Source organism: Phacochoerus africanus, chromosome 4 (assembly GCF_016906955.1).
Source record: "Phacochoerus africanus isolate WHEZ1 chromosome 4, ROS_Pafr_v1, whole genome shotgun sequence".
NCBI classification, from domain to species: Eukaryota; Metazoa; Chordata; class Mammalia; order Artiodactyla; family Suidae; genus Phacochoerus; species Phacochoerus africanus.
The window spans coordinates 129,628,368-129,643,824 of NC_062547.1; the positions used below are offsets into that span (position 1 = coordinate 129,628,368).

The 15,457-nt window shown below is 43.0% G+C and overlaps 1 protein-coding gene across 2 annotated transcripts in view; it reads right to left on the reverse strand.

The window, feature by feature from the left end:
* Positions 1 to 463: 463 nt before the first annotated feature.
* The window catches only part of ALDH7A1 (aldehyde dehydrogenase 7 family member A1), a 49,619-nt gene continuing 34,625 nt past the window's right edge, over positions 464 to 15,457 (reverse strand). For both annotated transcript variants that reach the window (XM_047778531.1, XM_047778530.1), the window contains exons 11-18: positions 13,900 to 13,994; positions 11,614 to 11,698; positions 10,412 to 10,518; positions 7,150 to 7,266; positions 5,697 to 5,794; positions 5,396 to 5,469; positions 3,538 to 3,613; positions 464 to 2,025 (exon numbers count right to left, since the gene is read on the reverse strand). In XM_047778531.1, the coding sequence (XP_047634487.1) occupies positions 1,971 to 2,025; positions 3,538 to 3,613; positions 5,396 to 5,469; positions 5,697 to 5,794; positions 7,150 to 7,266; positions 10,412 to 10,518; positions 11,614 to 11,698; positions 13,900 to 13,994 (707 nt within the window). In that variant the 3' untranslated portion in view covers positions 464 to 1,970. The remainder of the gene's footprint in view (positions 2,026 to 3,537; positions 3,614 to 5,395; positions 5,470 to 5,696; positions 5,795 to 7,149; positions 7,267 to 10,411; positions 10,519 to 11,613; positions 11,699 to 13,899; positions 13,995 to 15,457) is intronic.

Consider the following 15,457-nt stretch of genomic DNA (forward strand, 5'->3'; position numbering starts at 1 on the left):
TACAATGGGGTCAGCAGCGTCTCTGCAGTGCTGGGCTGCAGGATCCATCCCTGGCCCAACACAACAGGTTAAAGGATCCAGCATGCTGCAGTTGTGGCATAGGTCACTACTGCAGCTCAGATCTTAACTCCATGCACCACAGGGCAGCTAAGAGAGAAAAGTATGTATGTATCACGAGTTCTCTTGCGGCACAGTAGGTTAAGGATCCAGTGGCTTGGGTCACTGCTTTGGCATGGGTTCAATTCCTGACCTGAGAAATTCTGTATGCCACAGGCCAAAAAAAGAAAATATGTATTATGTATCAATATGAGGTAACCCACTTTGAACTTCAGGATAAGGAAGTTGGTTTCAGCATAATCATTTCATGAGACATTTAAAAAGGGTTCCTTGTTCAATAACAGGGAGGCGACATCGTGCACCTGGGGCAGGGTGGGCGAGGACCATGAAATGGATTACAAGCATCTGATTCTGACTTTTTTTGTTGTTGTTAGTTTTAATTTTTAATCAAAAGTTATACATCTTCTTGATATAAACTCAAAAGCTCTACAAGACTTGTTATGGAAAAAAGCAATCTCTTCTGTCTCGGTGCCCCATTCCTCATTTGCTCTCCTGAAACAATGATTTTTCATTGATAGAAACAATGATAGAATATACCTATCTTTTTAAGCCTATATTGTGATTTCTTACTTTTGTAATTTTAGGCATTACTGATTTTCCACTACCAAATATAAACTGCCTGCCTTTCTAACCTACCCTCAAACGCTGAATTTTTCCTGCCAACATGCTTTCCAAACACCTATTGTCCACGTCTGGCTTAATATTCCAGGCTGACAAGGCATACTTCGGTGAATGCTAGTCCCCGTGGGGCCATGGAGCATGTAATCAATACCCTTGCTTTCCTGATAAATTTATAATGGCTTTGTTTTTTTCATCTGCTTGCTTCTCCGCCATAACTCAACTCCAAACTCTCTGCCAGTTGTCTAAATCTCTCCATACATCCTGACACATGAGGTCCTGGACAAATGTCACTGTCTTTGAAGGCTTCTGCCCAATCCAATCTGGCAGGAATCAAGTAGGTGCTGGCTGCTACCCGTTAGGGAAGCAGAGACTGCTAGGAAGATAGAATTACAGGAGCCAGCGTGGGCTCAAAAGGGCCCCAGGCTGAACCACTCCAGGGGCTCCTGAGCAGCTTCTCAAGAGAAGGAAGCTGACTCTGAGCACAGAGAAAGTGAACTGTGCTGAGTTCAGCGCCAACATGTGCTGCCACACGTGGTTATTCTCCTAGAACAAACCTAAGGGCAATCCCAGAAGTCTGACAGCTACAGAAAACGGTCGGAGGTTGCATAAGAAATCCAGATGCACTTTGCATGGAATTCCATGTCGTCAGGAGGTCCAGGCAGGAGCGAAATGTCTGTCCACACTACACATTGCTTCTGTAGTGACCAGCTATCCTGAGCAAGAAGCGGTGATGGTGCTGAACGCCCTTGGTGTCACTGCACAGGGCTGCTGTGCTGTGCTCCTCCACCAGCAGGGGGCACACCCCTCTGCAATCACACCTTCTTAATACCTGCTGAGGAGGGCGACCTGAATCAATACGCGCCGACTTCTTTACCTGCTTGGGAGATGTTCCTGCATCCACTGACAAGACTTCTATTTTCTTCCTTATTAAGGTCTGTGTTTTTTCCAAATTCCTACCATGGCAAGTATTATTTCTTCTAAATTATAAAATAATTCTAAACTTAAAAAAAAATTGGTAACTACTAGTAACATAAAAATTCATCTACTCTTTCACTAAATAAGGCTGTCATGCTAATTTTTATTTTAAAAAAAAAGTCTCTTGATTAGGGCCTTGGAGGCACTGTCACATTCAAAATGATGCATTTACTCAAGGCACATCTTAACTTTCATTGCCTTCTTCAGAAGAGTTGCAGCAATGCCTGAAAGACTTGAAAGGTCGGCATAAAGCACTTTTACTGAAACTTGATTCCTTGGGCCAGAGGAAGGTCCTTACTGTAGTTGATGGTACTAAGAAGGGAAAAAGGAACAAAATTCAATAAAGGACAGTGTACACCTATCTTATGCCATTGAACAATGTAGATCTGTATATATTAACAAAGTGAAATATCCAGATGGTAAGCTGGGGGAGAAAAAAAAAAGTGAGCATACAAATGTTAGTATAGATCCAGTTTTGTACAAGAAAAAGGAGAGCGAAAAGCTGGAAAGACACACAGCACACGTGTTAGTCACGGTTTTCAGGGCGCAAGAATTTGGGACTGTAACTTCATCTTCTTTATGTGTCTGCTTAATTTGTAGTGAATTAGCAGGAAGAACACAAACATTGCCATTTTGATAGATAATAGAGGTTTCCCTCTTACCCACCTGGTTTCTCTCATTGGAGGAAAAAATGTCCCCATTAAACGTGTTGCAAAAAAGCTGCAGCTACAGGCTTGCCCACCCCCAGTCCCCCCATCTCAAGTACACAAGCAAAGTAAAAGGAACAAAACTGACTTCAATGAATGGGAATCAGGCAGAGTGTGCATGTTTGAGGCTGAAGCCACAGTCAAAGGACCTCAGAAACTCCTGACATATACATGAAATCTGCTAGGAGGAGGATTGTCTGTCTGTCTGTCTGTCTGTCTGTCTGTCTCTCTCTCTCTCACACACACACACACGATGCTGTGAGGTGAAGGATGGGCTAATCTGACAGCGGGAATCATTTCACATCATGTTATACCCTTTAAATACATCACTGTTTTTTTGATTTTTTGGGATTTTTTTGGTCAATTATACCTCAGTAAAGCTGGAGTAATAACAAAAATTCCCAACAGACATGAAGTTGCTAAGAGGTGAGCAATCAAGGAGGATAAACCCCCCAAGGTTCCAGAGCCAGTGAGAAGCAGTAAACAGGACTAGGACGGTATCCACGGGTCCCCACTCCATGCTCTTTCTTCAACCTAACACCACGCAGGCCTGACCCCACACACCACTTTATTGCACTAGGATAAAGCTATTTCTGTGCAAGGGGTGGGGAAACAGAAAACAAGCAGAAATCAACTCCTGGTCAAAACCCCGCAGCAGCAGCCTCCCCTCACTGGGTACCTTGGTGCTAGGTGAACGCGCTCATCTACTCTCGAGGCTCCTGCTCACTCTTCCCAGAGCTGTAGGACCCAGCGTGTTAGCCAGGCCCACCTCCACGTCTTGACGCCCCTGCAGTCTGCACGCATGGTAACCACACCCCAAGAGAAAACTCAACAGACAGACTCTTCCACTCTCTCCTGCCGGCTGACCCCCAGTCTCCTCCTCCTACACTATTTGTAGACAAAATCCACCATGAGATGGTTTCACAGTCTGGAGCTGGGCACTGGCAGAAGCTGGACAAGAACGAAGGAAACTGTTAGCAAGGCACAAAGGCTTTGGGAGGGGAGAGCTATGTGCTTGTATGTGTCCTGCATTCCAAACAGAGCAGAAAGCACAAGAGTGGAAAGCCCGTTGCAGAGGCTTTAAGACCGAACCCGTTTTCCCAAAGCCTTCTCTTACCAAGTAGATCTTCTCATGTACTGTTTCCAGGCATCACTGCCAGACTCCCTGCCGCCGCCAGTGTGCTTTTCTCCTCCTAGAGAAAGACAGGAGCAGCTCACGCGTCCTGAGCAGGGCCTCTGTGGGGGCGCCTACTCAGTAGCACCAGAATGAGGACACCAGGGGACCAGAGCCAGAGTATCTCCTCTGACAACAAAGACATAAAAGGCAGAGGCCAAAACAAACAGGGAAAAGGGAACCAAAAGGGAAAAGAAAACAGAAGGAATTAAGAAGAAAGAGAAATGTCAGGAAGCAGAAGAAAACCTTTAAAAAATTCTTACCATTAGACTAAGGTGCTCAGGGTGGAAACCTCTGGACAGGGAAAATATAATTTTATTTTTTTCATTTATGCGCATCTGTATGTAATTTTCTACAATATAGAGAAATTGATTCTATAATATTTTTAATGTTATAGTAATATCTTTAGAGAGGTTACAAGAATGATTCCATAAAACGAAAAAAGAGGGTACTGTTTAAAAGTGTGTGATGTCTTGTGTCTGCAGCAGCACAGGTTTGAGTCCCACCCTCAGCACAGTGGGTTGAGGATCTGGCATTGCCACAGTTGTGGTTAGGTTGCAGCCGAGCCTTGGAGTCAATCCCTGGGGCCCAGGAACGTCCATGTGTCATGGGTGCAACCAAAAAAGAAATTTTTTTTTTAATTTAGAAAATAAAAGTGTACCATCAACGCACACTTGATATTATTTTGAATAACAGCAGAGAAGAGGAAAATGTAACAGATGGACTAGAAGAAAAGTTTAATGAAACCTATTGTTTAAAAAAAAGCCTAGGAGTTCCTCGTGGCGCAGCAAGCTAAGGACCCAGCATTGTCACTGCTATGGCTCAGACTGCTGCTCTGGCGTGGGTCTGATTCCTGGCCCCAGAACTTCTGCAAGCCATGGGTATGGCAAAAAAAAAGAAAAAAAGGAAAAAAGGCTAAAGTGATAAAAAGAGGAAAAAATTAATAACATTGGAAAATCCTTCACAAGATAACGTTCAAGTAATAGGAGTTCTAGATATTAAAATAAAGAAAAATCAAGGGAAAAAACTGTCAAAGAAAATCTACTAAAATAAAATAAAACTGTGAAACTTTTCAGAACTGAAAACTGTGAGTCCCAATTGCTGGCTCACTGACAGTCAAAAAAAGCGTTTTCACAAAGATCTCCATTGAGGTGTATTACTGAAAAATTTCACAACATCAGACATAAACAATAAACCTAGCATTTTTGACAGATATCAAAGTGGATTGGACTTTTCAACCACAGTAATGGAAACCAGAAGACAAGTAAGTAATAGCTTCAGAAGTCTGAGGAAAATTTACAATCTGGGCAGAAAAGGCACAGCAGGCCTGCTTATAATGTTGGCAGCTGTGGCCCTCAAATAAAAAAGGAAAAGAAAGAAAAACTGAGGTAACTTCAAAGGTCAATTTCCTTTTCCTTCAGTAAGAATCTCTAAGTAGTTACATCTGGGAGAGAAGGTTCCTTAGAATGAAGCTATATTTGGCAACAGCATCCTTAAGGCGGTAATGAAGGTTAAAGGAAGTCATGAGGGTGGGGTTTTAAGACAACAGGACTCATGCCTAAGAAGAGAAAGAGACACCACGGGTATACAAGCACAGAGGGAAAGGCCCTGTGAGGACACAAGAGGAAGGCAGCAGGAGAATCCAAACCCACCTACACCTTGATCTTGGACTTCCAGGCTCCAGAACTCTGAGATAATACCTTTCTGTGGCCTGAATCCCCCGAGCGGGTATTTTGTTACGGCAGCCCCAGCAGGCTAAAACCCTGCCCATCATGGAAAAGGGGAGTGACCCCCTACATACCAAAGGCACCTCCAATTTCAGCCCCACTCGTTGGAATGTTGACGTTTACGATGCCACAGTCGGATCCTTTTGGTCTGTGTGTAAAATGGGGGGCACAGTGAGAGCACAGTATAGGGAAGTGACAAACGCAAAAAAACAAATATAGAAAAATTGATAAATAATCCAAACAAAACCTGTAAAGACTCAGTGCAAAAGGAAAAAAAAAAAAAAGATTTTCACCCATGATGGTTTTCTTTTTTAAAAGTCCACTCACTATACAAATCAGACTTTAAAAAGTTTTCAAAGTAGTCAAAGTTATTACCCAAGCCAGCGGAAGATTCTGCCCAAATCCTTGGTAAAGATGCTACTTGAAAGTCCCTGTTTTACTTCATTATTCCATGCAAAGACCTCGTCTTCATTCTAAAAGGACAGACATTGCAAGTTGTTAGATGAGTCACAGCCTTCAGGTTCAAGTTCACTGGTGGTGAACTCATTTTATGAGATTTACCAGTATAATTTTGGTGCACAGAAGGAAACTAAAGAGTCAACATCTCCGTAACTCTTGTTTCTTTTGCACAGTGCTTTATGGGATTTCCCCCTTAATTTTACTTAGAGAAAAAAAACCCTTGAGTACATTTTTCCAAGCAAGCCACTACATGTAAGAGCCAGTATTTACTGAGCTCTTACCATGTGCAATACACTGACTGAGGCACTCAGCATGCACACAGTTATTTAATTCTCACCCAATGACACAGGTTCAATATTATTCCTAATTTACAGATTAGGCAAGACAGGCTTACATGGTTTCCTTAGAAACTCATTGTCAAACACACAGACACACCACAAAACATGAAATCATACTCGCTAGTCACTCTATGTGCAACAATGATAGACAATTTAAAGCCAGATTTTAATTAATGCTATCATATAATTGCAACAAGGTATAAGTGTCATTATCCTCTGTTAATCATGGCAGAGTCAAGCCTTGATTCACTTTCTAAACATCTGGCACAGTAGGGTCTGTCCCGTGCTGGCAAGAAAACCCTCTAATTACCTTCATCTGTTAAAACCGTCACAGGCTGTCCTCGGATACGGTTCTAAGTGTAGATCTGTAGGCTGCCTTGTATCTTCTCATTTTGTCCACTGACCCTTAGCACTCAGATTATCAAATTACCTGGTCCCTTTTGTGTAGAAGCTGACTTCAAAGCCCACACAGCTCAGAATCAGGTGATACAGACAATGGGGGCTACATTCTCCATAAATTCCAACACTGACCCTCTGCTTGTCCCAATTACCTGGCAGCTAGCTTGATATGCTCTACTATACATAAGCGTTCATTCCATCAGTTTGTCCTTAACTTTCAAACCTCTACTATTCAGAGTGACTTTCTAAAACCCCCTTAGGTAGTTCCTGCTGTGGCTCAGCAGGGTAAGATCCATGAGGATGTGGGTTTGATCCCTGACATCGATCAGTGGATTAAAGGTCTGGGCACTGCCTCAAGTTGCAGTGTAGGTTGCAGATGCGGCTTGGATCACTCGTTGCTGTGGCTGTGGAGTAGGCCACTGGCAGCTACAGCTCCAACTTGACTCTTAGCCCAAGAACCTGCATATGCCACGGGTGCAGCCCTAAAAAGCAAAAAAAAAAAAAAAAAAAAGAAACCAAAAACGAAAACCTCCCTAAAGGTTAATCAATTTAAATTTAATGTGACTTCATTTTCTCTAAGTCGTCTCAATTTTTTCAACACTCAACTAGAGAAAAGAGAGACAAAATCTTACCTTGAATTTAAAGACATAGAGAATTGGGGCAAAAGTCTCTGTGTGTACAATGGATGCCCTGTGGTCAAGACCTGTCACAATTGTCGGTTCTACGTAATTTCCAGGGCGATCCATAACCTGCAGTAGAGAAACGAAATAAATCCAAAGAGAGCATTTTGTTTTCTGGTACTTGGGGTCAGAGGATACCATTATTTGCCTGTACTTAGGAGAAAAAAAATAAATGCCATTTATAAGTGAATTATTTCTCCAAAGTAACTTCCCGTCATGAAAGAAAATTTTCTGTTTCCTCCTGGTTCTAACTTGGTCAGAACAAAAAAAAGAGAGTTAAGGATAGAGAACTGGACCAGGTATCATGATCAAGTCACACTGAAAAAAACAGTTACAGGTAGTTATTTTTGAATTTATATAATCTAAAAAAGCGTTCATCTGGAGCTCCCATTACAGCTCAGCAGTATCGAACCCAACTAGCATCCATGAGGATACAGGTTTGATTCCTGGCCTCACTCAGAGGGTTAAGGATCTGGCGTTGCTGTGAGCTGTGGTCCAGGTTGCAGACATGGCTCAGAACCTGAGTTGCTGTGGCTGTGGTGTAGGCTGGCAACCGCAGCTCCAACTTGACTCCTAGCCTGGGAACTTCCTTATGTCCCAGGTGTGGCCCTCAAAAAAAAAAAAAAAAAAGACAAAAATAAATAAATACCCACTATGTTATAAACTGTACTGTATTCTCATTCTCCATTCCCCCAAATTCTTATTTTAAAGTCCTAACGCCTCTAGTGTAACTAAATTTGGAGAAAGGTGGAGTTACCGTCATGGTGCAGTGGAAAGGAATCTGACTAGAACCATGAGGTTTCAGATTTGATCTGTGGCCTCGCTCAGCAGGTTAAGGATCCTACATTGCTATGAGCTGTGGTGTAGGTCGCAGATGCGGCTCAGATCTGGCATTGCTGTGGCTGTGGGTGTAGGCCAGCAGCAACAGCTCGGATTAGACCCCTAGCCTGGGAACCTCCATATGCCTCGGGTGCAGCCCTAAAAAGACAAAAGACAAAAAATAATAATAATTGGAGAAAGGACGGTTACTGAGGTCAGGTTAAATGAGGTCATGTGAGTGAGGGCCAGTCAGACAGAACCAACATTCTCCTAAGAGGAGGAAGAAGAGACACAAAGGACCTCGTCTCTACACAGGAAACAAAGACATGGAGAGAAGGTGGCCAGGTCTGCAAGCCAGGGACAAAGGCTTCCCCAAGAACTAACCCTGCCAGCACCTGGATTTTGGAATCAGCCTCCAGAACTGTATGACAATAAATTTGTTGTTTAAGCCACCTCGTCTGTGATATCTTCTTATGGCGGCCCTAGCAGAGTAACACATATTAATACAGAAATCCAAAGCTCCAAAGGGCGTACTGCAGACAATTTCCTAACTAACCTCCACATAACCACATCACTAGTTGGTTTCTACTTTGCATCTATGAAATATTCTGACACCTGCGGCCCTGCTTGGCTGCTGATCAACTCTCCAGTGTACCTGTTTAATTGTGCTCTCATCCTCTGACCTGTCTGTTTACCAAGAGTCATCTGTATCTACTTCCAACCCTGTGCATGGCAGCTGTATTTGTCTTTCCAATACCGTATTGCATCATGTAACTTAAGTAAATATTACACAAAGGGGAAAAGTGAACTACTTTTAAAGATTAAATGCCTAAAAAATTACAATGTAAATAAGTAACAAAAGAATACATATATGCACACGCCCCCCCCCCCATCCAATGAGATGCGGGTATGTCAGGGTTAAGAGACTAGGGACAAGGATTCTGCCCTCAGAGAGCTTTGCAAGAGACTCAGGTCTCAGTGATTTTTAAACAAAGAGAAAATGACTTGTAGATAATAAACTACAGGTATAGCTTATTCAAGGACAAGGAAAAATTCCTACCAAACATGAAGAAAACACCTCGGATCTATATCTGAAGTCCAATAAATAGAGTGAAATGAAATTCACGTTTTACAGCAAGACAAGAAAAACATAAACATCAAAAATTTTCTCTGCCGTTTGGCCTCCTCTTCCCCTGTACTGTACATTGTGCATCTGTACTGTCTTCAATCAAGCCTCCCCCATCGGCAGAAACATCTGCTAAACCATAAAGAGCAGCATTCTTCCAGCATCTATAAGACAACGTCCTACAAGATAACATTCCTTCTTGATCTCGTAAGGGGCCGCAATGACACTTACACCTACATTTTGTATAGTGTCAGTAGTATGTCATTTCATGTACCGCCCTCAGTCTCAAAAAACTTACATTACTGTGTCTTGACTTCTAATAAGCAGAACAGTTTTTAAAGCTTTCTGAGATGCTATCCCAGGTTATAATCCTCCATTTGGCTCAAATAAAATTTTCCCTTTCTTTCTTAGATTGACTGATTAATGTTTTGTCAATAGTAATATGTGTTAAAAATGTTTGTGTATGTATTTGGGGGGCAGAGGAGGTGGGGGGCAGCTGTAATGTCTTTTTTGACTCCTTGCTTTAAATGACTTTTAAAGTCACAGTTAAATACAGGTTTTTGGTTTTTTTTTTTTTTTGGCTTCACCCAGGGCACTCGGCAGTTCCAGGGCCGGGGATCAAACCCACACCACAGCAGCAACCTGAGCAACAACAGCGACAACACCAGATCCTAAACTTGCTAGGCCACCAGGAAACTCCTAAATATAGATTTTAAATTGCTCTGAATATAGAGTCTGCTACTATACCATGAAAAGGAGGTTTCTCTGGTCTTCAAATCCCCAGGGACTCAATTTCAAAGGCAACCATGACTCAGTACATATCCTTCAGAAATGTTCCACGCATTTTTACATTGTCATTCTTTTTTCTTTTCTTTTGAGGGACACACTCACAGCATATGGAAGTTCCCAGGCTAGGAGTCAAATCAGCAGAGGCATAGCTGCCGGCCTAACACCATAGCCACAGCAACATGGGATCCGAGCCGCATCTGCCACCTACACCACAGCTCATGGCAATGCCAGATTCCCGGCCTGCTGAGTGAGGCCAGGGATCAAACCTGCATCCTCATGTATACTAGTCAGATTTGTTTCCACTAAGCCACAATGGAAACTCCCTACATTGCCATTTTTTAAAGCATGTACTTCCCCATCACAAAAGGGATGGAAAAAAGAAAACTGGCAGTGGAGGACCCTTTACCAGCTTACCCAGAGCCCTGCTTGTGCAGAAGGGAAAGTAAAAACCTGTCACTGCTGAGGTCCAGTTGTCATTACCTTGCCACCATAGACCACTGTGCCACCTTCCTTCTTTGCTTCCTCCACTGCTCCAAGAAACATGCTCACTGCCTGTTTGGTGTGGAGTGGCCCATAGAGAACATTAGCTGGAGAGAAAAAGGAATACTCTTCATTTCACCCTAAATGGCATCATTTTATTATTATATCAGCTTTCCCAATGAACAGACCAATCCCTTCATTCACCCTCTCAGTTTAGACCAGGAGTCAGCAACCTTTCTCTGCAAAGAGCTAGCGTATTTAAAGCTTTGCATGGCATCTGCGGTCTCTGTCGTGACGACTCTGCTCTGCCAACGCAGTGCAACAGGAGCCACAGAAGACACGCAAAGAAGCAAGTGTGGCTGTATCCTGATAAGTTTTCTATACAGAAACCCAGAGGGCCAAACCTAGGGAAAGAGCTCTCAGTTCATGAGAGATATTCCTTATAGAGTGATCCCTCTCTAAGAGTTTTACAGGCTCAGCCTGGCGTATAATTTAGGGGAGAGGATGATGCTGCTGCCTTTTGTCTGGTTGCCAGAAACCAGAGCATTAAAGGTGACCCCAGGACAGATGAAGAAGAAAGGTTCAGGCAGGCCTCAGTGAGGAGGGGGAACGGGCTGGGCAAAGAGCATTTCTAGCAGAACAGAGCCTGGAATGCCAGGAGCACTGAGAGAAGGTAGAAGCTGGAGCTCTGGGAGCAAGGGGACAAGCGGTGCACAGGGGGTAGAAAGTCCCTGGGGAGGCAGCCAAGGACAGATCACTAAAGACTGTGAGCTTGCACAAAAGGATCTTAAAAGAAATGGAAATTTTAGTCCAACAGCAACGAGTGTTTTGAGCAAGACAGTGAATTATTGAATAGCATTGTTTTGTTACTGTGGCAGGCACAAGTGGAAGCAAGTGTCAGGTAGGTGATTTTTACAGCCTTGCATGAGAGTGAATGGTAGTGGCTTGGACAGAAGCGAAGATGGAAAAGCTCATCAAACTCAGCCCATCTCAACACCATCTCCCAGGCTCAATCACCAGCCCACAGCAAGCACTTAGAGTCTCACTTAGGAGCAGACATGTCACCCCAAATGCCCAATAACCTGCTTTGCATTCTCTTGGGCCTCTCAGGAAAGAGGGAAAAAAGAGAAGTAGAAAATAAGAAACACTTGAACCACCAGCTGTGAAAAAAAGAACATCTTTGAAATCAACCAGATACTCACCATCCCATGGGTTCCCAACACGGATCTGAGCATAGGCCTTCGTGAGTCTATTAACGACTTCATCGTGGATGCTTTCATGTAAAAACTAAATGAAAAAAGGAACATTCCAGGGATTGTACATATAAATATTCTATTAAATCGTACACATAAATAGCACAAATAAATGCACAAAATTGTTAGCACTGTATAGTTTTTCTCAGTTGACCGCTGAACAGCATGGGTTTGAACTTCACAGTTCCACCTGTATAAAATTATTTTTTGAGAGAAAACGCTACAGGACGACAGGATTCCCAGTTGGTTTTATCTACGGGGATGGAAGAACCATAGTTATAGAGGGTCAACAATAAATCACAGAGGTCCGTGGTATTGAAATGGATTTTTCTATATACCACTGCTGTTGTTACGGAAATTGACTTGGGTTATGACTCACAGTATCTGCCAATATTTAACACTAAAAATAAATCAGGGCTATGTGTATTGGCTCCAGGACACAAAGGAAAAATAAAATTGAACTGAATAAAGAACTGCTTGACTTTTATGTCATTTCATGGTTTACCATGTAGTTAAGATTATAATCTTTTAGAGTACCACTGCTTCCTTCTTAGCCTTAATGAGATAAATGTTTAAAATGAACAAATTTAAGAAACTGTAAATGCTTTATGACCACCAGAGCTTAGATTTTTTTTTTTTTTATAACTGCAACTGAGTAATATAAAAGCAAACAGGTTCAATCTCTGGCCCCGGAACTTCGGCATGCCGAACTAACTAAACACTGAGGAGCTCTCAACATGGCACAGTGATTTAAGAATCCAACTGCAGAAGCTTGGGTTGTTGCAGAGGCACAAGTTCAATCCCCAGCCCAATGCAGTGGGTTAAAGGATCCAGATTCAAAGGATCCAGATGCAATGGTTAAAGGGTCAGATTCAATCCCTGGCCTGGAAAGTTCCATATGCCACAAGTATAGCAGTAAAAGATAAAAATTTCTGAAAGACTGGTATTCATTCATTATAAAATACAAGAAAAACTGAGTATGAAAAGATATAGGAAAAGTAAAGATTTTATTTCCCTCTTATTTTAATTAATTTAGTTGATGCCAAAGTTGTAAAGAATTTGTTTATATTCATTGCGGGCGAGAGGAAAAACCCACAGCCAGCTGCCTCCATAATTCAACTATAAATTGTTTCTTTTAATTATATGAGAAAAGCAGAATAATTTTTAAAAAGACAAATGTAGCTAAACTTTATAAACAACTGAAACTCATGCGGCAGTTTTTCAGTGGCATGAGTCATAAAAATCCAAGTTTTATCTCATACAAAAACTAAAATCTAGGAGTTCCCATCGTGGCACAGTGGTTAACGAATCCGACTAGGAACCATGAGGTTGCGGGTTCGGTCCCTGCCCTTGCTCAGTGGGTTAACGATCCGGCGTTGCCGTGAGCTGTGGTGTAGGTTGCAGACTCAGCTCAGATCCCGTGTTGCTGTGGCTCTGGCGTAGGCTGGTGGCTGCAGCTCCGATTGGACCCCTAGCCTGGGAACCTCCATATGCCGCAGGAGCGGCCCAAGAAATAGCAAAAAGACAAAAAATAAAAAGAAAGAAAGAAAGAGAGAAAGATCTGTAAAAAAAAACAAAACAAAAAAAAAAACAAAACTAAAATCTAGCTCAAATCTAAGTGTGGAGATTAAACTTCCCAAGACTTGAACACTGAAGTGAAGCCAGTATCATCTCTTATGCACTTAATGTATCCTATTATATGCAAGCAGACTATAGTTACATAGAGAGAACACACACACATTTACTTTGCAAAAAACCATGGCCCCATCAAGTCAAATCCAAGACTAGACTTATAGGCCCCCAATTAAAATTGTTAAAATACTTTACTACCTAAAATGTTTTTACCAAAAAGCCAAGACTGTCTATACCTTTTAGCTAATACTTCTGACTTTTTCCAAGTTTTAAGCTTATTTTAATTCTCTAACTGAAATGGAACTTTGTCCACATTGTTCCAGGTATAGGACTAAAACCATGTCTTGGCTCTCAAGTCCACTGCCCCCAGTGAGGGCCAGACCACTTTATTTACGGCAGAGGTAAGGCAGAGTCCCTGGCTGGGCAGAACATCTGCTGTGAGCACAGAATAGAGCAATAGGGCCAGAACGGCCAACCAGGCCCAGGGACACGTTTCCAGCAGTGCTTCCACCGCACCTCCTTACTGGTATAATAGGTTTAAAAAAAAAAAAATCAGTGTTGGAAGAGCGGGATACCCTCACGTGCCCACAAAGACACACTCACCAGGCGCCTCGCAGTGGTACACCTCTGGCCGGCTGTCCCCACGGCCGCAAAGAGAGCTGAGGGAACGACTAAGCTGAGGTCCGCATCCTCGAAAGCTTAGGGAACAGAAACACACCCATCAGTGTAAGGAAGTGGGCAGACGAGGGACTCTATTCCCTGGTCTAAGATGATGCCTTTAGAAAGTGCACTAAGAGAACATTAGAACTACCCGTAAAATAAGCAGGTTCCGGGGAATTCCCGTCGTGGCTCAGCAGAAATCAATCTAAGAAGCCTGAGGACGCAGGTTTGATCCAATGAACAGGGAGTTCCCCTTGCGGCTCAGCGGGTTACAAACTCAACTAGTACCCATGAGGATGCGGGTTAGATCCCTGGCCTCGGTCAATGGGTTAAAGATCTGGCATTGTCGTGAGCTGTGGTGCAGGCCGGTGGCTACATAGCTCTAATTCCACCCCTGGCCTGGGAACCTCCATATGCCGTGGGTGCAGCCCTAAGAAGACAAAAATAAAAATAAAAAATTAAAGTAAGCAGGTTCACACTGCAGAGGCAGCTCTTCTCCCAGGGAACATGCTATGAGAAGAGAGCAAGGAGCTCTCCCTGCTGTGACCTCTTCATCTCTCCAAGCTTCTGATACTGACGAAGCCCCCTCTGCACCCTCCCGTGGTCTCTCATCAAAGACCACCATCACCTTTGTCAGTTTTACCTGCCTCCAGACTTACCTCACAGCCCACTTAGACGGCAGCTTCCCTGGGTCCACAGGGAGCAACGGGGCCCTTCCGATGTATTATCACCGTCAAACCAAGCTCTCCAACATCTACGCCCTCACCTGCCCTCAGTCTGTTCCGTTAAATGCCTCTCGCTGTCCCCTCTAGAGGAGCTTTTTCAAGCCCCTCAAGCTCTTTACTCCTGCACCAGATGACCTCACCCTCTACTTGGTGGAAAATCTCAAAAGGGATCAAAGACAAGGTTCTTTCCTGCTTCCTCTGCAACTCTGAAGAGATCAATGCAAAATCACTTTCAGATTCCTCTGTACTTTTGTCTATTCCTTCCTCCTTCTCTTCCGTCTCCTGAAGAAATAACTAACATAGTCTTTACAAGGTTAACCCTTCCACGGATCCATGGTATCATTTATAATTCCCTCCTCCTTTTATCCCTTCCAGAAACTCACAGCCCCGATTCCCTCCTACATCTTCAAATTTCCCCCATGCAATCTAATACCATTCTCAGATTATTATGACAGTTACAAAGGCAGTTTATAGAACTGAACCCATAAGACCAGGGTTTTTATCCATCTCCACCACTTTTTAGATATGTGATGCAACCTTTCTAATAAAGCATCAGTTTTCTCATCCATAAAATGGGATAATAATATCTGGGGTACTAAGGGATAACAGTAAGGAGTTAGGCAAAGAGCTGTGTGTGGGGGTCTGATTGCCGGGATATAAATGCTGGCTCTGTCACTTGCTAGCCTATCACTTCAGGGACGTAACCATTTTAAGTCTCAGAGGATAACCTTCAAATGAGATTAATAAAGGTATCTGCCACATGGGATTATTGTGGG